Source organism: Eubalaena glacialis, chromosome 13 (assembly GCF_028564815.1).
Source record: "Eubalaena glacialis isolate mEubGla1 chromosome 13, mEubGla1.1.hap2.+ XY, whole genome shotgun sequence".
Classification (NCBI taxonomy): Eukaryota; Metazoa; Chordata; class Mammalia; order Artiodactyla; family Balaenidae; genus Eubalaena; species Eubalaena glacialis.
In genome coordinates this window covers 19,099,509-19,125,239 of record NC_083728.1, presented here as the reverse complement: position 1 = coordinate 19,125,239, position 25,731 = coordinate 19,099,509, and the positions used below count along the sequence as shown (strand labels likewise).

General features: G+C 41.0%; 2 protein-coding genes and 1 pseudogene across 3 annotated transcripts in view; 2 read left to right on the top strand and 1 right to left on the bottom strand.

Moving 5' to 3' along the window:
* CHD6 (chromodomain helicase DNA binding protein 6) overlaps window positions 1-25,731 on the bottom strand; it is a 223,939-nt gene that overhangs the window by 128,380 nt on the left and 69,828 nt on the right. For both annotated transcript variants that reach the window (XM_061209614.1, XM_061209613.1), the window contains exon 3: window positions 11,333-11,853. In XM_061209614.1, the coding sequence (XP_061065597.1) occupies window positions 11,333-11,853 (521 nt within the window). The remainder of the gene's footprint in view (window positions 1-11,332; window positions 11,854-25,731) is intronic.
* LOC133103354 (zinc finger CCHC domain-containing protein 9-like) lies at window positions 20,916-22,834 on the top strand. The gene has a single exon (XM_061208749.1). It carries the CDS (start codon window positions 21,007-21,009, stop codon window positions 21,820-21,822), a length of 816 nt encoding a protein of 271 aa, XP_061064732.1. The 5' UTR covers window positions 20,916-21,006; the 3' UTR covers window positions 21,823-22,834.
* Window positions 23,222-24,458, top strand: LOC133103209 (cytotoxic granule associated RNA binding protein TIA1-like; annotated as a pseudogene).

Genomic DNA, 25,731 nt, shown 5'->3' with positions numbered 1-25,731 from the left:
AAGAGTATAGTAATATGCTACTTTTTGTGAAAGAATAAAGAGGAAGTAAGAAAACTTGCATATATCTACTTACTTTACAGAAAGAAACACAAAGAGGATAAACCAAAAAAACAATGATTATCCACAAGGGATAAGTGGAGGGAATGGGGTGGAAGGAGTGACATTTCTCTATCTTTTTATATAAAATCTGACTTTTGGAAGCATGTTACATATCAAAAAATTTAAAAATGAAAGATGAAAACAAGCTGAAATAAATGAATCTAAGTATTTCAAATGAATAACATAACCACACTGAACAGATGGAAAAAATATCTCATTAATTTATAGACACAGGGGCTTCCCTGGTGGCGCAGTGGTTAGGAGTCTGCCTGCCAATGCAGGGGACACGGGTTCGAGCCCTGGTCTGGGAAGATCCCACATGCCGCGGAGCAACTGGGCCCGTGAGCCACAATTACTGAGCCTGCGCGTCTGGAGCCTGTGCTCCGCAACGAGAGAGGCCGCGATAGTGAGAGGCCCGCGCACCGCGATGAAGAGTGGCCCCTGCTTGCTGCAGCTGGAGAAAGCCCTCGCACAGAAACGAAGACCCGACACAGCCAAAAATAAATAAATTAATTAATTTAAAAAAAAAAAAAAAATTTATAGACACAATATCTGACTATATACTTTCAGCTTTTGGGAGAAGTAGGGAGAACAGCAAACATATCCTGAACTCTCTTTGGTAGGTGTATAGGTGAAGCAATTCTGAAATCATTTTAGTTGTGGTATAGGATTAAACAAATGAGTAAATGTGTTGGTGTTAGGAGCTGTGGTTCTCACCCAAGAAGTGGGAAGGCATGAATATGAAATGGTGTAAGGCAAGGAAGATATTGTGGGATGAATCTAAACTGGAGGCCTCAGTGTAATCACGTTTTCTAAAATAAGTATCTGTATGAACACATGCACATAAATGGGTACATATGCATTATGAATATACTGTGTGCATGTAGGTGTGTATATATGTGCATGTACATATATGTACATGTGTCTTTCCTGTGTATATTTTCCCTAGCTTTGACAACTGAAAGAGCTGAAAAGCAAAGATGCTCCAAAAGCAATGTGCACACATAGCACTCAGATTTTGGTTTCTAATACCAAAGTTCCTCACAAAAATGCCTGATTCCAAGACAGGGAAGTTATAAGATCAGCCTGAAACATCTTGTTTTGTCAGAGAGTAAAGGGAGTGCTCAACAAAATTAAGGCAGCACGTCAAAAAGGCACAGGAGTCAGCTTAAAGAGCTCACGGTCACAACTGGGGCCATTTGAGCACCAAAGTAATCAAGGTCAGTAATGAATTATAAGCCATTGAAAACAACAGGAATCCATTCCAATGACAGATAGACAGATAAATAATGAATAAATGAGGGAGAAAGGAAAGCTCCTGCTTATAGAATACAAACAGTAAATGGAGAGGAATCGGTGGAGTTGGAAAATCATTTTGTAACCACTGTCGTAAACATATGTACAGTCCAGAATCATCGAGGAATGCTAAATCTGGGGGAGAACAATTTGAAGAGGAACAGGATATTTGCATGATCTTACAGTGTCTTTCCACAGATTGCGTATTAGTTGTACATAAACAAAAGCAGTAACTAGACAAATGGTTACACATAAGAAAATGGTCTTACTCCTAGGAAAGATACACTGGAGTATTTAGGGATAAAAAGGCATGATATTTGCAACTTACTCTCAAATGGTGGAGGAAAAAAACATATAAATATATATAAATATAAATTATTCTGATATATATCTATTCCACGGCTGAAGTGGATACTGTTTGTTCAGCATCTTTTTGCTGATAATCAGTACTGATCCCCCAAACCACGACGGTGAACAGAAGGTCAGGATGGGCTATGGTATCCTAGTTCTTTTACCACAGTGATGGACACATGACCCAGAGAGGCGAACCTGGGACTCCTTCCTTTAAAAAAAAAAAGATTAATTTTGGGTAGGAGTGGGCGGGAAAATGAATCTCTTTCCTCCTAAGTTACAAGGCTGTTAAGCTATGAGCCCACAGTTACAGGCAGGCACAGTTCAACCTTGAGAAGGAAAGCAGTTGTCAAGGATGGAGCTGACACTCAGAGATGCAGAAAGGCGGGAGACAAAGATCTCTGTGGAATCCTCAACGGTATAGCCCTTGGTTCTGATTCCTTAAAACCACTGAACCCACTTGTTATTTTTTTTTTTAACTTAATTCAAGTTGGGTTTATGTCACTTGTAACCAAGAGAGTTCTAAATAATACAAAGGCCGAATAATCTCACCATTTAATGGCACTTCAGGCTGGATCGAAGCAATCTAATTTTTATAATCCTCGCTTTTCCAGCTTTCAGAGTTAGAACAAACTAACTTAGAGGACAGAAAAAAATGGCAGACAAGATTTTAGAGGCTCAAAGTCCCTTTTTCAGTAACAAAACCCAAATTGATTTTATAATAAAACATATATCCATATATCCGCTTTAAAGAAGCATCTATCAAGTATTTATGACATGCAAGAAATTTCCAACATATAAACTATACCATTCATGCAGGACAACTGTCGGGAATAACCAGTTAACAGTTTATTAGTAGGCCTCGGCCCCACAGCCCTCTCACCCTGTCTTCCACACAACTTCATTAGCCAAGATTTTATACATCTTTACTTTCTGCAGTTGCATTAGGAAAATAAGTACCTTTTTTGCCTTCCATATAGGGAACTGTACTATTAAATCACTAGACAGACAGACTTCCTCAACTTTCCTCCTATCTCTATCTCCAGTTCCCAACCTCCAGCTTTCTTTGCTAGAACTGAGAGTTTGAAACAGAGTGCTGGATGTTGAGTATGAGGAGGAAAGTCTGGGTATGTGTCACAACACTGTACGAGACTCACTGCTATGAGTCTTTTATTACTTTGCCCCCATGGATTCCAGGTATTGAAAAAATTTAATCTACCAAGTGCATTATTTCAAAATGACTCACCTTACCATTTTAAAATTAAATCTTATAAAATGTCCATCGAAGTCTTAGTAGGAAACAATCAGTTACTGCCACAGTGAGTTGCCTTTACCCCCAAATTCAGGATGACTGAAAACAGCTCACAATGACAATTACTGCCTCTGCAGATGTGCACGCACCTGGGGAGTCCAGCCCGGGATCCACTGCCCCACTCAAGGAACAGTTAACTCTCCAGAAAAGCTCCCGACCCAGGCCTTGCCGCGGGCTCTGATCCTCTTCCCGGAAGTACGGCACTGAAAACGTGGACATTACCCCAGAGAGCTCATTTGCACACTTAATCCAACTTTTACTTAATGCCCATATTTGTTCAGTCTATATAGAGAGAGCTGAGTTGAGCATAGGTTTTTTAAGATATTGGTTAAGAGACTTCCCCGGTGGTCCAGTGGGTAAGATGCCGCGCTCCCAATGCAGAGGGCCCTGATTCGATCCCTGGTCGGGGAACTAGATCCCGCACATGTGCCGCAACTAAGAGCTCGTGTGCCGCAACTAAGAAGGCTGCATGCCGCAACTAAGAAGTCCGCCACTAAAAGATCCCGCATGCCGCAACGAAGATCCCGCATGCTGCAACTAAGACCAGGCACAGCCAAAATAAATAAATAAATATTTTAAAAAATAGATAGTGGTTAAAAGAAAAACACATACCCAAAACAAATGGTTTGGGTGCAGATATAGTCATCTGTAGACAAAATGTGAACCATATCTCCTTGTCCTCAACCCCTTTAATCATATCATTAGCACCATCAAAACAAAGATTATACAAGTTTGTGACATTATCATAGTAAAAAATGAAACAAAAACATTACATACTTATAAGATGAAAAAGTAGAGTTTTAACAGATAATCTTATTAAAAGTGATAAAAGCAAATGAAAATAATTTTTTTTTTAATGTAGAAGGGCTTCAAATGAAACGTACAATCACCAAATCCCACTTTCCAGAGAGATTTGCTTTTGACTGATACCTCTCTAACTCCAAATATGTTCATGTCTCTAGTTCTTTATTTATCAACACTAAGCAATAGCTACTCACATCCTGATACGAAAGTTGATGAATTTAGACCTCATGTTATCTCCCCTATTACTCTACTCAAGTTTTTTGATGAATTCTTTTAGTTTAGGCTACCGTGTTTTAAATTTGTATTAGTCCTTTCTTGTTTTCTGACTGTTCCTTTTTCGTGATAACCCATTCCTGTTTGCAGACAAGGCATCATCTTGAATCTGAGGATACTAACTTAAAATCTTTACAAGTCCTTTTCCTTGAATTGTTTCTTCTGAGGACAGTTGTCCTGGTCATTCCTCTTTTTCCTGCTTCCTTGCTGCTTTTCCTCTATGGTCTCGGGATCTTTGGTGGACTATTCCTATTTAAAATGAATGAGGTTGATAATGCAGGTGGCTGATGAGGCTCTCTGCTGCTGAGTAAGTCACTTTCTCCAACAAGCCTCAGCCCTGAATGGGAGGCCTGGCCTGGGACTCTGCATACACAGGTGGCTGCCCCTTTCTCCCCCTTTTAGGGGTATGGGCAGGGAAAGGCAGAGAAGCCTGGGCTCCTGTGCCCCCTTGTTGCGGATGTCAGTCTCCACTTGGAGCCTAGACCCTCTTCCAGAGCAAACTGCTCAATATCTTTAGAGTAACTGTCTGACTTCAGCCTGGAGCTGACAAATCATGCAGCTACTCTGCAGATAGTCCCTTGATCAGCCACCTCCAGTTCTGGCCCTTCTCCAGGGTTGCCAGGGCCATTGTGAGGAGGAAGCACTTCTACCTCTGCTACAGACATAGCTCCTGCATGTGCTCTGAGCTGGGACTCCCTCCACAGTATTCACCCATCAGTACGATACTATGGGCCTCCCTCATCCAGAAATTCATAACATCTCTTACCTTCGAAGAATTTATTCCCTTCTGTTCTTCCTGTCATTTCATTAAAGATCTGACGAAGAAGGGAAAATAAATGCATGCTCGGCCTACCATTTTAAAGCTGGAAATCCCGCAAAGAACATTTATTTAAATACCATTTTGCTTTAAGTCTTTTCTCATCTATTAATTCCTTTAATAACTAGCTCAATACTCACCTCTCTCAAGGGACTCCCTAGACCAGAACTGAAAGACTCTCTCTTTTTTTTTTCTCTTGGCCGCACCATGTGGCTTGTGGGAGCTCAGTTCCCTGATCAGGGATAGAACCCAGGCCACGGCAGTGAAAGCCCAGAATACTAACCACTAAGCCACCAGGGAACTCCCTAAATACTCTTAATCCTCTAAATCCTTTCAGCTAATTCTATATACAGTTATACTAGGTTCTTTCATTTGTTTATATTTTTGCCTGTTTTTGGAACACTTGCAAGGCTGTTTCTCTAACTTGTGAAAGTTCCCCAATGACAAGGCTCGTAGATGATAACCCTGTGATACCTTCCTTCCTCCACTATCCCATTCCCAACAAAAGTACTCATAAACAAAACAAGGCACACAGGAGGCAATAAATACATACTAGATAAATAAATGAGAAGGTATTCAGCAAGCATTTTTGTTTAAGTAACTGTTTCCTTACAGACTGAGTAAAGGTCTACTATACACCAGACCATAATTCAGAAAGCCCTGGGAATTACAGAGTAAGCACTCCAGGAGCTCAGAAAAACAGGAATGGTGACTTAGTCCAAAGCTTTAGAGGTGGGTCTCTGACATTATCATTTAGATTTCTTCCCTACTTAACATAAAGCCCAGTGGGTTCCAAGCAGAGGGTCTCTACTCAGAACTCATTCATGTCTTTATATTTGTCTTCTTTCTTCTAATAAATGATCAGAATATAAAAAGTCTCCCAACAGAAAGAATCTTGTCAACAGACACTCTTGAGCCTCCATAAAGATCTGCATGCTGAACAAAGACAGGTGATTGACCTTCGAACAGTGAGGCAGAGCTGAAGTGGTTGAATTTTATTACCCCTCCTGCAACACAGTTATCAGCTGACTCACTGCTCAAACAGTGATATAATCAGGTTTGGGGCTTACCTTTCTAGAAGCAACCATCAAAGACAAAAATCAGAAAACATAAAACCTTCCTACCAGGATGTTATCAAACCTACCGAATTTGGGAGGAAGATCTGCTCTGGGTTGACAAACCCAAACAAATGGGGGTAAAAAGCTGAGGCACAGAAGTTGAGGTTAATGAGACCATTCATTTCTTTTCAGCGTTTTGGTTTTTTCATTCCTAGCAGATGTTAAGAAAGCCCTCCACTTGGGCCAGCACACTGATTCACTTCTTGACTTTGAGAACATAAACCATTATGACATGTGTGGAAATTCCAAAACTTATGTTCTGCCCTCAACCAACAACATGGACACCAACACTCAAGACCCTGGCTTACAAAGGCAACCTCCAGCTCAGTCAGAGCGCCTGGCTCCCAGTTTGAGAGGGCAACCCAAAGGGCCATTGACCTACCTCCTGATGCCCTCACGCACGCTGGAATGGCCCATCTTTCCTGCTCACCAAGCCGTGCTTTAATGCCATGAAACTGACTTTTACTAAAGGCCATTTCAAAAAAGAAATATGAAATTCACAGGCACATAGAAGCATTTGACGTAAAAAACTGTTGAGGACAGTATCCACTACGTCACATTATGTTCTCAACTGGTAAAAATTTGACTTCCCTGAGGAATTGGCCCAGTGCTTTTCTAATCTCAAAGCATTTTCCCAAAGCCCTTATCAACGTTACCTGACCTCGCAAACCTGAGGCCTGCCTTCCTCTCTGAGCCCCTCGCTGCAGCTATGCGGGCCGTGGGTGTCCACGTATGTACAGGTCTGCGCATGTGTTTGTAGGTGTACGTGTATTTGTGTATATCTTCTTATGCCAGCGGCCCCATCCTCTTCGGGAAAAGGTACTATAATTAAAAAAGAGTAAAAGCAAATAAACTATACTTGTGAATTTTAAATTTCAGAGTCAGGGAAATGACAGAGAGCCTAACTTGGCTTCCTGGAGGAGCCTTCATGCTTTTTATATAATAAAGGAGTGAACTAGGCTCATACTCCAAGATAGTTTGGAGGGAAAGGCAGAGAGGGTAGGTTTTTTTCTTTTGGAGTATAATTGCTTTACAATGGTGTGTTAGTTTCTGCTTTGTAACAAAGTAAATCAGCTATACATATACATATATTCCCATAAGAGAGGGTAGTTTTTGTTTTTGTTTTTTTAAAGGCTTCTCCTACCTGAGTGTTTTTACCCGCTAAGCAGTAAGTGGATATTTGTCACTACTAATATCATCCTTGAAAAGGAACATCTGCTAGACTCTGTCATCTGTTTAGGAGGGGAACTGTGTTCAGTTATCTATCTGCTGCCTCAAATGCAAAGAGAAACAGCATAGGAAAAAGCTGGGGCCATCTTAGTCCTTGAGAGGATCCTATGGAGCGTGCAAACTAAAATCCTGTAGAAGAGGGGCTGTTTCCTACAAATAAAAAACCAGTTTCTCTGACACTGGGATCGCCCCACTGTTATCCATTCCTGACCTTCCCTAGCAAAGTGAAAAGAGGCGCAAAGCTGTGGAGAAAAAAGTGGGTTTTCCAGTCGGGGGAGCCTGGAGCCCGATCCTGACAGCGCCGCTCATTCGCTTGGTGTCTTGGACAAGTTACCTCGAAGTTTTCATTTCTAAAATTATAAAATTTATAAGAATAAAATATTTCATTATAACCACCTGCTGTTATTTAACAATGGGATCTTATATGGATCTCATTTTCAGGGAGAAGAGCTCTATCCATTTGTTCTAAGAAAACAAATTATATATATAAAGTATTTTAAAATAATATATAGACCGACCACACACACACACACACACACACACACACACACACACCCCTTCTATGTGCCCAACAACCAACAAATCTCTCTGCTGACCAAACCCAGGGACATAAAAGACACAAAGCACGGTGGTCCTGACCTCAGGCACTTCACTTTAGTTGAGGAGACAGGTCATACATACAAGAAAATACTGGGTTATGACTGACAGACAGCCTACTGCAGAGGTTAGCGTATAAGACTGGGAATCAGGAGGTCTGCGTTTATGACACACCCTTGCAAACAAGTCACTTCTTTGTGGGTCTGTTTCCCTGGCTGCATGCAGCAGGGCTGGACTAGATCTCTTTTATTCTTCAAGGTCTAAAAGTCTTTGATTTGTGATACAAGTGAGGCCCCAAGGGCTGTGGAAGTTCAGAGGGGGCGCTAGCACAGGGTGTGGGAGCTCTGTGGAGGAACTGGGTGGGACGTGCGCTCAGAGCTGAAGAACGGGAAGGACTTGGGAGTCTGAGAGCAGGACAAAGGGCATAATGTTGGAGAAGAGCGATCCAGAGGAGGAGGAGCCAAGTACCTTATTTAAGGCCTAAGGAGATGCATCTAGCCGGCCAGGTCTGCTGCCTGAGACCAGGAGGCAGGGAGAGGTCAGACCCCAAAGGGTTTGGATAACAGAAAAAGGAGTCTGGATTTTGTCCTGGAGGCAGTAGGAACAATCAGAAGTGTCTAAGCAGGTATAATTGTTAGAGGGAATCCCATCTCCCTGCCCTCCATGTTTTCATGCTTCCCTACTCCCAAGGAGGGAACAATACCGGACATATATTTTCGGCCCTTCTTAGAATTCCTGTCACTTCCCTGACCTTCTCTGACTGGGGACCTATGGGACTGGTGAGACTTGGGAAAAGGAATGAAGCACCCAGGGCCCAGGGTCCTCCCTCTGCTTCAGGGACGTGCCTGCAGTTCTGGTGGATGAACTCAACTGAGTGAGTAACAGGAAGCCCGATTCTGGCCACAAGCCAGTGCAAGTTCTTCAATCTGGCCCATCAATAATAAAGCTGATAACTCTATCTCCATCTCTGTTGACTATTTCCCAGCTGATTTGGAAAGGAGAGAGGGAAGAGGGGGTTTGACTGACCACCACCAGCAGCTACAAACATAAGTAAGATAACAGCAGGGCTTCAGAAAGATTAGCCAGGTGGCAGCTGGCAAGATGGACTGAAGCAGGAAAAGACCAGAAACCCTTAAATCAGCTGTGAAGCTCCTCCAATAATCCAAGCATCCAGCGAATCATCTGTAACCACGGAGTGTTATCCAGGGGCTAATCAATAAGGGCTCAAATCAAAACATGTACTTAAGCCAATCTGCAAGAGAGTAAATCAAAGAGCACAAAAAATAAGACTTAATTACCAACATATTTTTTATCAATTAATGTCCTTTCAGAACTAGAACTGCTTTTGCTGCCTAGTGGGATCATAAATTAAAGGAGCCAAAGCAATTTTATAAATATATAAAAGACAAGAAAGGCTCACCAGTCCAGAACCCTATCTGGGCTACATGGAAGAATTCCAGGATGTTAACAGGTCAGTCTTACACAGCCCCCAAATCAAGGAAGGTTGAAAGCCTCGTGAAACTTGTCCACATTCCCAAAGAGATAACCAGCCCTATCTGTTAGCATCCTCTCAGAGTGTGTCTCCTGGATTTCTAAACCTCAAGAGGTCCTGCTGTCTTCTAAGTTGGCAGACTTAGAAGCACTTCTCCAACGCACTTATATTTTACACAACCTAACTAGATCAAAATCATTTCCCTTAATATTGCTATGCATACATTTGACATCCAACCTTGTTTGTGAAATGCCTCCTCCTCATTGCCCCCAAATGGAATCTACGGCAATGTCTGTATACCCGTCACCTTGTTTCATATCCCACACAAAGTAAATACGAATTCCTTTAAGAAGAAGTTGATAAAATTGTAAGCACCAGAGACCAGTGGCTAAAGTGAGCCCGGATACCCATGACTTTCTACTGCCTCTAGACACAAACCAAACTCCTTATTAGAGCTGTCAGACCCTCCTCTAATTGCCCTAATTCTAAAACACCATCCTTGAGGATTCTTCTTTGTTTCCTGTAATAACCAAAGTAAGTCACTCCACTAGCTCATGTCTGAATCTCCTTCTTCACACATGCTGCCACACTGAAGAACCACTTCAGCTTCTCCAAAATAATTTGGAAAGTTTTTGGCAGAAGATAGAAACTCAACTCCACCACTCCCCACACAAGCCACCCCACCCACATCAGACATCAGTGTGTGCGCACGAGGTTCACCCGGAAACAGGGCCCATACGTTGCTCATTAGCCAGACTCCTGATTTTACCTACTTCTTTTGACCTTCTGGTGAGGTTATTTTATGTCCATTCACTGTGAACTACATTCCTGGGATCCCACCCAAGCCTCTACGATAAACAAAAGGTAAAATCCCCTGCCAGGCAGAAGGGAGTGAATATTATAAGGCAGTTTTAACTTGGATTAGAAAATTATCCATCTGGTCCCAACAAACTGTCCTTCTGAAAATGAACCGAACCATAAAATAATTTCTGAGTAGCAGCACACGTCACCTAAAATGCTTTCTCTCTTTAAAATGTACTTCCTTTATGCCTGACCCTGTACAGGTCTGATGGCCCCATTACTTTATATTCCGTTAGCAATTGCATCAACCTCTGCATCTTTATGGGTGCTCCTGGTCTATACTCTGCCTCTGCACTTACATTTTAGAAACTTAAATTCCTTAAATTCCCCTTAAATATATAGAGGTTATATATTTTTTATTTTGTACGTCCTCAAAAAGTTTAAATATAATATTCTCCACCAAGAATTTAGAAAGAGATGAAACGAAGAACATTACATTTGTATACAGATGACAAATATTTAACTCCCCGAATAAAGTGTATGTTTGGATCCTGATAGGATCTACAGCCAGGGCCCCCGACATCACCCCGGCAGCCAATCTGTCCCCACGCCCTCTGCTCTCTCTACAGGTCACTACGGTCTGTCTCCTCTGGTCTCAATGCCTCACCGTTTCCTGAGCACCTGCTGACATGTCAGGCACCGTGTTAGATACCGAATGAGAGAAACAGACCAGGCGTGGGCCTGCACGAGAGAGCTCGCAGCCCAGGGGAGCCAGGCAGTCCTTTTCTGTCTGGAACTCTGCGCACGCCCACGGCTCTCCCAGACCCCAGCACTGTGCGCCCTCCTGACAGCTGCTCCTCTGCCAGCCTACACTGCGGCCGTTCCCCAAATCGCTGCCCTCCCCGTATCACACCTGTGACGTCCCTTCCCTGACACCCTGTGTGTGCTAACATACTTCACTTCTCCTTAATCCAAAGGGAATGGCAAGACATTGCAGGCACAGTATTAATTAAGGAGGTGAGAAGGTGGTTTACTTTGGCTGAAAGTGGGGAAGTCATGTCCAGGGGGGCTGGAGTAAGGCCAAGGCCAGCCGCTCTGTGGAGGCAGAGCCTGGGGCTCAGGACGGGAAGAAAGGGACGCACCTGGCCTTCTTGGACTTCGTCCTGGCTGCAGAGTCAGGGCCGCTCCTCTTCTCTTTGGCCTCCTTGGGGCCCGAGGCCTCCCGGGGCTTCCGCACCTTCTTGGCCCCGTCCTTCTGCTTGGGCTCCCTGGGCTCCTTGGCCTTCCTGGGCTCCTTGGCCTTCCTGGGCTCCTTTGGCTCTCTAGGTTCACGCTTCCTCTTTGGCTTGGGCTCCCTGTCCTTGCTTCCCTTTGCTGCCCCTTCTTGCTCTCCTGGATCCTTTTTCTTCCGTTTCTTCTTCACGCCAGTGCCTCCTCCTCCACTGTCCTCCGTCCCATTATGGGATGTCGTTTTCCTGGGGAAAAGGGTCTCAGCGTCCTCTTCAGCAGCGTACAGGTCCTTCTGGGGCAGACAGGGACGGGCAACATCTTCAGTTTTCTCCTCCTGATCAGTGCTGTGGTCAAACGGGGAGGGGGATTTGTAGTCAAAATTGACAGAGGCATCAGACATTGGGGAGTGATTCAGAACTTTTAAATTTGACAACTGTAAAAGAGAGAGAGACAAGCATATTACTCTTCCACTGCAAGCTTCACAGAAACAGTGATATTAACTTTGAATGCATGGACTTGTTCAACATCTCCTGAGTGCCTGCAATGTGGCAGTTCCTCCCGTGCCAGGTCATGGGCATAGAGTGGCAAACAGGACACACATTATGTTTGCTTTTGCCTTTGTGGAGCAAGGCCCTTGTGGACTAAGTCGTTAGTATATTATGTAGGTAATTTGTATGTAAAAACCTGAAGGATTTCCATGTTACGTGCAGAAATCTGAAACACCTTTTTAAGCTCCATTTCTAGAACTGGCAACAACAGTCTCCCACAAAATACCTTTAGATTCCGCTAGCAGACACGAATCCTACGCACACTGTTCTGACCCCGAGTGGCATTTATCATGCTGATATACAAGTTACTGTTGAAATGTATTCATGAATAAAGGTGATGTCACCAGGGTGATAAGGATGTGGGGTCAACCTCAATGTGTTGCTTTATTTCCCCAAATCTCTGCTCTCACATATCATCAAGCAGCATTAACATTCACCTGGTTTGATTGTCAATGAGAACATCTGGATCATTCAAAACTATACCTTTTATTTTTAACTAAAAATAGTGTTCTTCTGTATGATCATCTAACTCTGTCACCAGAGTCAGCAGCAGATAACCTTTGACCACTTGCAAAAACCAACTAACGTACAGGAGGATGCTTTACTGTGATACATGCCTTTAGAAAGAAAGTGTCATAGGTGCTGAAGGCAACACTAAAAAGAACATTTCAAAGCTGTTTTGGAGCACCACCAAATAAAAGTGCAGCCTCTTAACATGACAACTTTTAAGGAAACATCCCTTTGGAAGCAGAAGGTATATCTCATGTTTTCAGGCCTGGTGTCACAAAGTACATTTGTCATTTCATAACAAGGCTGGGGTTGCCAATAATCTGATAATAACGTGGGTGCTAGTTTCAGGGAACAAAGAAATAACTCAGGGAGAGACAAGCAGGCTTTCCAGGAAGATGGTTACAATCATCTTTGGATGATGGCTTAGGACCAGCCCCATTTGTGAGTAGCCTGCTCTCTTACCAAGGGGCCTGGCCTGTGCTGAAGGGCACAGACACTTGCCAGATGGTGTGGTTTCTCTCTGGCGTTCTGGTTACCCAATCTCTGCTGAGATTTCCTGGCCCACCCTGGAACTGACGGGGAGTGCAAAACTCAGCTGCATATTTCCCTGCTGTTCTTCCCAGTTCCCTTTCATAGTCTGATACTCCCAAACATAACACTGAGAATCCCAGGAGAAAACAATGAAAGAAAAGGAGGATGCTTTTGGATTTTTTATCATAAATAAAGTCCAGTGTCATAAACAAGCCTAAATCCAGAGGGAACTGGTCATTCTGGCAGGACTCACTACTCGGGGGCGGGGTGGGGGGGGAAGGAAAACAATTCAGTTTGACACCTCATTGCTGATTCAGTACTTAAGGCTTAGGAAAAAGAGGAGCTAAGTAAACTTAAAAGAAATTTAAATCAATCAAATACAAGAAAATGGTTTAGATGGTAAATTTTATAATTATGTGTTTTCTACCACAATAAAAAGACAAAAAAAGAAGGGAGGAAGGGAGGGAGGGAGGGAGAGAGGGAGGGAGGAAGGAAGGAAGGAAGGAAGGAAGGAAGAAAGGAAGAGAGAAAGAGAAAGAAAGAAAGAAAGAAAGAAAGAAAGAAAGAAAAAGAGAGAAGGAAAGAGAAAGAAAGAGAGAAAAGAAAAGACAGCAAGCAACTCAACAGTACGGTAACAGGTATCCAGTTAAAGCTGGGATCCTATGACCGCATAACCAACCCTGGGATGTTACTTAATTATGTGCCAGGGACACTTGGCCCTCAAGGAATAAGTTTTTGCTTATCATGCAAGGGTGGACACACTAAAAAAGCAAGAGACACAGGTTTGTTTATTAAAGAGGCTTTAGAAGACAATACACTGAAGACCTAATTCCATCAAGGCAGCACTCTGTAGGTCAAAGTGAGACCCTCTCCTCAACTCATACCTCATGTCAAGGTCTCTCTTTTTGGGGCTCTCCAAAAAGCTGAGCAGGTAGCTCAGGCAGGTGTGGTGGTAACTGATATTCAATCATTAGGCAATAACATTAACAGCAGCTAGCAGCTACTGGACAGACATCAAATGGATATACTCGGAATTACGCAAAGCATGTTTCATGACATCTCTAATCTTTTCAACAATCCTACAAACTTAGCACCACGCTGCCTATTTTGTATATGGAGAAATGAATGATTACTGATGCTAAGTGATGTGCCCAAGGCCATACAACTAGTGAGCAGAGAAGCCTGGATCTGAGCCCTCTGGCCAAATGCTTGTTTCGTTGAGCATTTCATGACATGTCAGGGAACCAGGCCACCAGACCAGCACGATGACATTTGGTTAGAAACGTTAAATGTGATGGTGTGCACAACCGCTTTAGGAAAAGGTCAGGTGGTTCTTTATAAAGCTAAACACATACCTACCTGATGTCCCAGCAATTCTATTCCCAGGAATCCTAGCGAGTTGTCTAGTCCACTCCTCATTTTACAGACAAGATAATCTGTTTAGAGATTTAGAGGTTTAGAGAGAGAAAGCAATTTGTCAAGATATATTCCTAGGAAGTTGGTAGAGCTGGGACAAGACGTGCGGCACAATCAGCCAGTGTTAAAAAGGAGGAAGTGTTCCAAAAGGCAGATATTAGTAACCAAAAATATGAAATTATAATCTCGAAAGTCAATAATCCACCAGAAATGTTTTTATTTTTAAGGCACCTTGTTGGGAGCCTGGAAGAGATATCTGCTGAGGATTAAAAATATAAGACAAAAAATATTTCTTCCATGTTTCTCAAGGTCAGTGGGGGAAAAGGCAAAGAGCCTAAATAAAGTCTTTGTTTCAGCTTCTGCTAAGAAGGGCATTAAATTACCACTTTGAAAATGGCCCTAAAAGGAACAGACTTCAGATGATGGACCACAGTAACAACATTTTACATTACATTGACAATTTAAAGAGACGAGCATCTAGGAACACAAGGATAAAACTGAGAGAGACTGACTGATGGAACATGCAACAATGCTAACTCATAAACTGCACTGATAGTAATAAAACACATTTCTTTGACTGAAGATTATCAACCTACAATACTCCTAGAAAAGACACTTAAAAATGTGAATCTAGATAAACAGGTTCTGGGTCAGTTGTAAAGGATTTAAGAACTAATGGAAAGATTACAGCCTAGGTCAATGTCCCAAACAGAGGTCCAAGGACAAACCTGGGTTAACCCCGTAAGAATCACTCAAGTACTTGAAAGTCAAATTAGAATCTAAGAAAATCACCCAGGCGACAAAATGGATAGACCCTGAAAGAATTATGCTAAGTGAAAGAAGCCAAGCACTAAAGACCACATATTGTATAATTCCATTTACATGAAATACCCCAAACAGGCAAATCCATAGAGACAAAAAGTAGAGTAGAGGTTGCCAGGGGTTAAGGGAAAAAACAGAGTGACTGGTGATGGGCATAAGGTTCTTTGGGGGATGATGAAATGTTCTGGAATCAGAGAGTGGTGATCTTTACACAATCTTGTGAATATACCAAAACCACTGAATTGCATGTTTTAAAAGTGTGGATTTTACAGCATGTGAATTGTATCTCAATTTTTAAAAATTCAATGTAAGAATATACTGAAAAGGGTCCTCTCATATGTTGCTGGCAGGAGCATCAACTATTAAAAGATTTTTTGCAGGGGAGAGTAGCAATAATACTAAAATTTTAATTTTGGATATGCTTTTAAAGTGAGCAATTTCTCTTTGAGAACATAAACTAAGGAAACATTTAGATACTCCAAAGGTTTATGTATAAGAATATCTGATACAGAATTATTTTTAATAGAGTAAAAAACTGTAAATACTCTATTTGTTGACCTTTAGGAAAATGCTTAAATAGCACATCCATCATATAGAATACTACTACACAGCCATTGTTAAACAAAGTTTTAGTTGACATTTAAAAAGTGTCCACATGTGGGAAAGTAAAAAAAGAAAACCTATGATCTAATCCCATTTTTGTTTTTTTAAGAAGGCTATATCAACATTAGCTTTTTAAAATAAATTTAGGACACATACCATCATTATGTCTGGGAGCTAAGATTGTGGGCAACTTTCACTTCTTTTTTCAAAACTTTCTCAAAGTTATTATTTGTTTGCCTTTACCTGTTTCCCATGATTAGAAGGTAAGCTTCATGAGACAGTGACTTTGTGGTGTTCCCCAAGATCTTTGTGGCTTAGAGTAAAACTCAATCATATGATTATTGGATGAAATGAATATTTTCAATTTGAAAAAAGAGAAAAAAGACGTCTACAAAATTGTACGTGTAAACAAAAATGACAACAAATACCTGTGTACAGAAGAAAGAATGGAAGAAAATAAACAAAATGTTAATCATTTGAGGCTGTGCAAATTTGGGTTTTAAAAATTTTTTTTATTAAATAGACATCTAAATTTTCAATAATGAGAATATTGCTTTCAAGATACTTATAATAGAAAAATTTTCACATAGATGTAATAGAAAAATTTTAAAGACTTTAATAATAAAGGAAAAATTGTTTGCCAGACAATTCACACTCCTCCAAATCATCAGTATTCAGGAATCAAAGGCAGAATATGAGAGGCGCCAGCACTATGATTACATCTGACTGAGGGCAGGGCAGAGTGTACTTTGCACTCGGGGCTGGAAAGGCCCCTGCACAGCCTTCACCCAGAAGCGCTTCCTGCAATTTCAACCCAGCGGTGAGCGGCCCAGTGAGCCCCTGCTGCCCATCGCTTCAGGGTCTTCCACCTTCCCCGGGGAGAGGAAAGTGTTCTCTGTGCAGACTTACTCAGTATCAAGAAATCAGCTAAACATAAAAATAAGCAGACAAGCTTAACTAAGTTTGAGACCTGTCTTTTTTTAAAAGTCCAAATAACAAAAATGAAAATACAAAATAAGAAGTAATTACTACTACTAATGAGTTGGTTTGTGGACATTTCAGGTGGTAAAGCTACTTTCCAATTAGAATTAGAATTGTCTTATTTTTTCACCTTCTCTTTCTTCTTATAGTTACCACCTGCCTGTGGAATACAGTAAAGACAGAAAACCCCACATATCCTTGCCTTTATCACACTGCAATTGCACGGGGACTCATTCATTTGGCAAACAGATTTGTGCTGAGTGAGCAAGACCCATCTGAGGAGGGACAGGGACAATGTCAGTGTGTGCATGTGTCTGTGTGTCCCCTCTGTGTTTGTGAGTTTTTCCCCTGTATTCAGCATATTCAATCCTTCCACACCCAGGAGTTCTGTGCTTTGGGTGATGAAGCAGGTATTTCAATCCTATATGGCTCCTCACATGGTCACAGCTGGTTAGCACCAGGAGGAGAAGAGTTCGGTTTCAGGCAGAAGTGTCCAGGACGCTCTTGGATATACTTTCCAAGGGAAATGTCTATGAGAATAAATTAGACCGCCCAAGAAGAATGGATAAAGAGAGAAGAGGAAACAGGACCTAACCTGCGGAACACTAATACTTAAGGTCCCCAGAGGGGGAAGAACCTACAGACAGGGTGAAGGAGCAGTCAGGTCAGCGATGTAGGAGGGAAAAAGGGTAAGAAAGAGTTGCTTCACAGAAACCGGAGGATGAGAGCATTTTAAGACAGAATGATCACAGGTGTCAAATGCTGCTGAGGAGCAGGTAAGCTAAGGACTGAAGAGCGATCAATAGATTTGACGATGTAATTTCTGCAAAGCCCCTCTACCCCAAAGTCCTTGAACCTGCCAGTCAAGTCTCCACCTCTATTTTCATATTTTTGCTTTTAAAACAGGATGGGGTGGTGGTGGGTTTTTCTCTTACGATGTTTCAAGACTCTTTGACTACTCTAAATCTTTAGGCAAAGTCAACCTAAACCTTGTTAATTCCAAGTGGTAACAAAAGCCGGGGGCAGGTAGCTTATTAAATTTAGATGCTGACAGAAAAGAGTTAGGAAGAGAGAAGGAAAATACTTAATAAGTGCCTGTTTGTTAACAAGTGTTGTTTCTAGAAACTACGAGGTTTTTTTCCCAAACAACTATGGCTTTTATGAGCAAACCAAAAGCTCAAAGTGATTCAATTTTCTAACCTGTCAAAGTGCAATGATGCTTGTTTCAGCCAACCAAGGCTAAGAGAGACCTCTTCTAAAATGTTTTTGTGACATCTTCTAAGCCAAGTAGATCAACAAATACAGAGAGAATAAGACTATTTTCCTACCTCTTCCTTCCTGGCCCACCTGCAATTTAACTGTAGTCCTGGGTTACTAGAGCCCCTGAGCCCAGAACTTAAGCAAACCCTGGCCAATACCATTTCCACATACCAAGGCCCAGCAAGACCACGGCCTGGAGTTAGGAATACTATGTGTGGGCAGGAAACGGTGCTTTTCATATATCTCGACCTTTAGTCACAGCCACTCTGAGTACTCAGAATTGTTTTGATATTTGAAAGATAAAATAGATGTCAGCAATGATCATAATAATACCTGATTTTATTAAGGAATGAGTATTAGGCAATATACTAAGTTTCTTAAACAGAGTATGTCTCAAAACAACTCTAAGAGGAAGTATATTATGGTTCCAAATACGACTCTATAGAGTAGTTCAGAGAGGTTAAATAACTCACCCAAAGTCACACAGCTAGGGAGTACTAGAGCTAAGATTTGAACCCGGGTTTGACTCCTGGTTTTAAGAGCCACTGCTCTTGACTACTTCACGATACTGCCTCATGTTCTGCATACACCAAACTCAGAATAAGAATTAGCAAGACTCTCTAACCACCTCTACTTTATTTCCATCATCCACTCCCCAGCACCACGGGTATCTCCCTAACCTTTCCCCCAGAAAGCCGTTAACTCGTTAACTTTCCTCTTCTATCCATTTCTTTATAAATCCATTTGTTCCCCAGACCAGAATGGGATAATACATGAAGAATCAAACAATCCAGCAGAACATTTAAGATTAAATAAGTGATCTCTAAGACTTTTCAACTCTACCCAGAAGGATCCCAAGATGAGGGTTAAAGAACATCAAATGTGGACTTGGCAACTACCAGAAGACCTACAACCACCATCCTAAGAACACATTTTGTTAGCAGTGGGTACTATATTTCCGTTTTCCTCCCAAAATGAGAACTTTTGATCCTTGGTCACTACGTGTTACGTAGTTTCCCAAAACTGGCAAAATTTATCCAAAACCACATCAATAGTAAAGGGACGGGCTAACTGAGGCAAAAGACAGTGAGTTAACGAGAAAACCATAAACCATATCAAAAGTGGAAAGAAGTTCACTGCTGTTACTTCTGCTTTTTTCCCACAATACTCAGAATACTAGCTTTGGGCTACTTTTCCCAAGAGTGAATCCAAGTTAGATGGAGGGAAGCAATTCTCTACAGTCACAGTGACACTTGTCAAATGTCACGGATCCTAGATCTTTTGTTGCCACTTTGATGTTGGCCCAAGGTCTCGTTACCAGAGATTCCCAGACCCCTCTGGTCAGGACAGGAGATGAGCCAATTCTATGCACTGTTTAGAAGTGGTTGTCTTTATTCCAATGTTTTCTGCATGTAGACGGACTCAAAGCCACTTTATTCATAGAATTTAAAACTCAGCCGCTTATTTCTATTTTTAAAAAATTGTTTCGTGTCTGTTTCAGCTAGTGATATATTGAGTAATATCAGTAACATGAGCTGAAAGAACCACTATGTAATATATAATTATTATGTAATATTTTAATTAAAAATTGTATCTACTTAGACTACTATTTATGTTGGTACCACAGATAAATACCATACATAAATGCCCTGGTAAACCCTAGGATTCTAGTCAGGATGTACCACTAAGGTCATCCAGCCCAAACGCCCACTTCCTGGCCTCTGACACACAAGCAAACAGCTCTCCAGTCTCTCCCAGGAGTGGGGAGCTTAGTGCCCACAAGGTGCAGGCCACAGCTGGGCAGCTCAACTTCTCAGGACGGTCTTCTTCAGATGGAGCTAAAGCCTGTCCACCTTTAACTCTCCATTCTCACCTACAGGTCCAGCAACAGACACAGTCAACCTCTTTTCCAAGAGATGCTTTTAAATATTCCCTTCTTCAGGCTACGTAATCTTAGTTTCATCTATCATACCTCGTGTTGAATGAGTCAACATTCTTTTACCATCCTGATCACTTTGCTCTGGCCTCTCAAGTATATGTTTCAGAGCACAAAATGAATTAGAACAAGAAACACAAAAATATGTTAAGATATGTCAAAAGATAGGTTTTAGAGCCCGTGGATCGCTCTAGCATGCTCAGCAACGTCTTGCAGTTCAGTCATCGGTATGGCCTGTCACCAGTACCTATAAGAGAAGCAGGATCAACTCCTCCACTTAATTAACTTGCTCCTCCACCTATCTAATATTAACTTTTAAATAAAAACTCTGCCTTGTTCATCAACATATACTATGAGGTGTAAATGAAAACCATCTAACTGAGGCTACATAATAACTGGCTGACATACCAAAGGTCTTAATATGAACTTTCAAAAGAAAAGAACCTAAATTCATGTTGGGGTAATTTTGGTAAAGAATGTTTTCATTGAAATGAAAGCTTACCTTAAATAATGTTTAAAAAATTAAATATGCAGATTGTTTTAAGAAATAAAAATCTGCCCATGTATCATAAACGACAGTAGTTTCAAGGGCTTGGGATTCTCTTCAGTAATGTGTTCTTTTTAACAGCAGCATAATATTCCACTAGGTAGATGTGCTATGATGTATATACAGGCCTACCTCACAGATATTGCAGGTTCAGTTCCAGACCACCACAATAAAGCAAATACCGTAGTAAAGTGAGTCACACAAATTTTTTGGTTTACAGGTGCATACAAAAGTTACGTTTACACTATACTGTAGTCTATTAAGTCTGCACTAGCACTATGTCTAAAAAAAAAAAAATCTACATACCTTAATTTAAAAATATCTTAGTCCCGACTGTCGCCCCCGCCGCCGCAGGGGGGACGGGTTTCTCTGGCCTGCCAACTCTGCTGCTCTGGAGGAGTCGTGCGTGACTGATAAACATCTGATGAAGCCATGACCAGGTGGGCACGAGTTACTACCACACAGAACAAAAGACCCTTCCCTGCAACATCATGGGAGGACATGAAGAAGGGGTCCTTTGAGGGAAAAAGCCAAAACCTACCAAAGAGTAAACAACTTGAAGCCGATAGTCTGTCCCTTAAAAATCATGCACCCCAAGCAAAACACAAAAAGAATAAAAAGAAAAAGGAGTATTTAAATGAAGATGTGAATGGATTCATGGAATATCTAAGGCAAAACTCACAGATGGTTCGCAATGGGGAGATGATAGCAGCAGACAGTCAGGAAGTCAGGGAAGAAATTGCAGTTGCTTTAAAGAAAGATAGTCGCCGGGAAGGAAGACGATTAAAAAGACAAGCAGCAAAGAAAAATGCAATGGTATGTTTCCATTGTAGAAAACCTGGCCATGGGATTGCAGATTGCCCAGCTGCCCTTGAGAATCAAGAAATGGGCACTGGAATATGTTACCGGTGTGGATCCACAGAGCATGAAATAACCAAGTGCAAGGCTAAAGTAGACCCAGCTTTTGGTGAATTTCCTTTTGCAAAATGTTTTGTTTGTGGGGAAATGGGACATCTGTCCAGATCTTGTCCTGATAATCCCAAAGGACTCTATGCTGATGGTGGTTGCTGCAGACTTTGTGGCTCTGTGGAACATTTTAAGAAAGATTGCCCCGAAAGTCAGAATTCAGATCGAATGGTCACGGTTGGTCGCTGGGCAAAGGGAATGAGTGCGGACTATGAAGACATTTTGGATGTGCCTAAACCACAGAAACCCAAAACAAAGATACCTAAAGTTGTTAATTTTTGATGATTAGTGCTATCGTTTGTTAGCACCTCATTGTTAAACATTCTGAACTGGGCCTACTTCATAAGTTGGAGCTGGACTCTCCCTTGGAGTCCTGTATTGTAGATATCAGTATAATCTAGGTGTGGTCAAACCAGTTCCTGAGTTCTGTCCATCAAGGAGCACTTCTACCATTGTTTGGAGAAAATCACTGAAAAAAAGTATAATGTGTTCAAAATGGATTTTCTAAAAGAACATATTTTTAACCAACAGAACTTAGGTGTAACTAAGTGGTTATATACCTGATTGTAGCAATCATCTTTTTCTAAAAACAAAATTATGCATTAATATGAACTATCCCTAAACATAGGGTACCTGCTTCGCATTTGGAAATGAATTTTTGTTATATTGTTTTCTTGGTTCAAAGTATCAATTTATTATTATGTTAGAAATTAATTTATAATTGCCACAAAATCTGTATTTTAAAAATATTTAATAAAAACTCACTTGCTATTTACTTATTTTTCTGAATACCTAATTTTAGATTGAATGAGCCATTGTCCATTAATGTCCATGTAACAGTCCCTTTGGAAACACAATCTTTATGAATCCTAGATGAGCTTAATTTTTGTTTTAGTTTTGACATAAAGAACAAATTATTGAGGTTAAAATAGAAGAGTATCTCAACTTAACAGCAGCTCTTTCTTTGCCCCTGATTTTCAAGAGAGAAATTCTAGCCAAAATTCGGTTTGTGCTATTTAACCAGAATGATGATGGCACATAACAGATTGTCTATCAAACTTAATAGCATTTTGTTCACATGTTTTAGATGAGTCAGGATGAGATGCAAGCATCATCATCATCATAACAGAGTTAGAACACTAATCAGAGACCCATTAGCTTCTTTGTTTGATTTGATGAATACATGCATACTTAATACATACATTTCACAAGGCTTAAGCCTCCCATTGTACTGTATAATGGAATGACTGTTGGATTGTGTGTTTCATTTGGAATTTTACCTGATTGGATACATTTGTAATGAAAGGAAACAGCTGTGATTAGTTACTGATGTTTCAAAAGCAAAATATTTACCAAATAAAAGGAATACTTTTCTGTTTTAATGTCAAAAAAATATATATATATATATATCTTATTGCTTGGTACATTGTAAATCAACTATACTTCGATTAAAAAAAATTAAATTACAGGAGGTCCAAAGTGCAAGATTCTTCTGCGCCTGCGCGGCCCGGGTCACTTCCCGGGCTGCTCTAAGGCGCCCGGCTCACCGCCATCTTGACCTGGGGCTTCGTTGTTCGCGCTGGGCTGGGCGGTTTGGTGTAACTGCCGCCGAAGAAGGGGGCGCAGTAACCTCCGGTCGGCCGAGAAACTCCGCCATTTCGCAGCCATAGCCGCTCAAAAGATTTGTGAGGTAGTAAAGGGTAGAGAGCTGGACCCGGAGGCGCCGCCGCGACAGCAGCAGCCATGGAGGACGAAATGCCTAAGACTCTATATGTCGGTAAGCTTTCCTGAGATGAGACAGAAGCTTTAATTCTCCAAAATGATTATGGATACAGCTGGAAATGATCCATATTGTTTTGCAGAGTTTTATGAGCGTCGTCATGCAGCTGCAGCACTAGCTGCTATGAATGGGCGGAAGATAATGGGTAAGGAAGTCAAAGTGAAGTGGGCAACAACCCACAGCAGTCAAAAGAAGGATACAAGCAGTAGTACCGTTGTCAGCACACAGCGTTCACAAGGTCACTTCCATGTCTTTGCTGGTGATCTCAGTCCAGAAATTACAACTGAAGATACAAAAGCTGCTTTTGCACCATCTGGAAGAATATCAGGTGCCCGAGTGGTAAAAGACATGGCAACAGGAAAGTCTAAGGGATATGGCTTTGTCTCCTTTTTCAACAGATGGGATGCTGAAAACTCCATTCAACAGATGGGTGGCCAGTGGCTTGGTGGAAGACAAATCAGAACTAACTGGGCAACCCGAAAGCCTCCACTTCCAAAGAGTACATATGAGTCAAACACCAAACAGCTATCATATGATGAGGTCGTAAATCAGTCTAGTCCAAGCAACTGTACTGTATATGGTGGAGGTGTCACTTCTGGGCTAACAGAACAACTAATGCGTCAGAGTTTTTCGCCATTTGGACAAATAATGGAAATTCGAGTCTTTCCAGATAAAGGATATTCTTTTGTTCGGTTCAATTCCCATGAAAGTGCAGCACATGCAATTGTTTCTGTTAATGGAACTACCATTGAAGGCCATGTTGTGAAATGCTACTGGGGCAAAGAAACTCTTGATATGATAAATCCCATGCAACAGCAGAATCAAATTGGATATCCACAAGCTTACGGCCAGTGGGGCCAGTGGTATGGGAATGCACAACAAATTGGCCAATATATGCCTAATGGTTGGCAAGTACCTGCATATGGAATGTATGGCCAGCTATGGAACCAGCAGGGATTTAAACAGTCTTCTGCACCATGGATGGGACCAAATTATGGAGTGCAGCCGCCTCCAGGACAGAATGGCAGCATGATGCCTATCAGCCTGCAGGGTATCAGAGTTGCAGGGTATGAAACCCAGTGAAAAAGGACTCCAGAACCTAAAACCAGTGGCTTAAGGCTACAGGGAGTGTAGTAAAGCCGTTGTTTACTTAAAGATTTATCAAATCAGTCAGTGCAAATGTCAGATACAATGTATTTATTTAAAAGATTCATTTTTTAATCATGAAATTACCATCCACATTGTTTTAAAAAGAAACAATATGCTGGATGTCTGCCTATTTTTGCCTTCATTACCTTTTTTGATAAAGTTTCTCAAATCCTTGTTTCAAATACAAATGCAGGGATTGCTGCCACTTTTTTAAAATGGAGACAGAAAATTGCACAATGTTGAACTTTTTTCCACTGAAGTAGTGTGCAGTTATAGTTTGCATTCCTGATATGATTTAAAACATGTAATATAAAGATTAAAAAAAAAAAGGAAAACCAAAACTGTGCAGAGTCTATAAGTTCTTTGTAATCTTCAGCTTATGCACAATTTTATTTTAGGTTTTTCTGAAATAGGCATTGTTTGAGCTGCCCCATCTCCACTGTTTTCCCTTTGGGGGTTTTAAATATAAGTTATTAGTTTACATCATTTTTGTATCTAAATTTTTTCACAAATTTGTCTTGCCTTATTAAAGTTCTATAAAATATACTTAAATGGAAAAAAAATGATCTTTAGATTGAAAACTTTTCTCAGATGGATTGATAATTGCATTCATCTTGTGTTTTATATGAGAAGGTGCCTCAAGAATTCCCTGTTGAATTTGTTTAAAAGGGTTTTTATCTTCTGTGATAAACTTTGCTGTGTACCAGGAAATATAAAAACAAAAACTTGTTACTAAAGAAAATCTCTGAAATGTGATAAGTTCTTATGAACCCATGTTAATTTCATGTGTCAACTTCTACATTTACATATATTTCATTATGTAAAATGTTTTAGCAATTTAACATTTTGCACAGTTAGCAACTTTGTATGTAATTTCCTCCTTAAAGGCATCATGCAGAATTGACAGGAGATTCATAAGGTTTTGTTTGCATGTGAATATCAAATGCACACTTTGGTAGTCTTTGAATACAAAGTTATCTGCTCTTGTTTTTCAAGAACTTTGAGACACAAAGTTGTATGTAAAGAAATATATTAATTTGCCATATTCTAGTTGTACTTACTCAAAAAGAATAAATCAACTTGATTTTAATATGTACAAATGATAGCTGTGAAACTGTAGAATATCCTTATGTCAGGCTTAGGGTTTCTTGTGAACTCCAAAATTAGCCTGAATGACAAGCCGGGCAAAGCATTTTTTAAATGTTCAGAGGCCAAAAGATAAACAAACAAAAACCCGTGAAATCCCACCTCCTTAAACAGCC

Bases quoted from the DNA above. Each gene is read 5' to 3' on its own strand.
- LOC133103354 (XM_061208749.1), top strand. From the start codon at position 21,007: ATGACCAGGTGGGCACGAGTTACTACCACACAGAACAAAAGACCCTTC.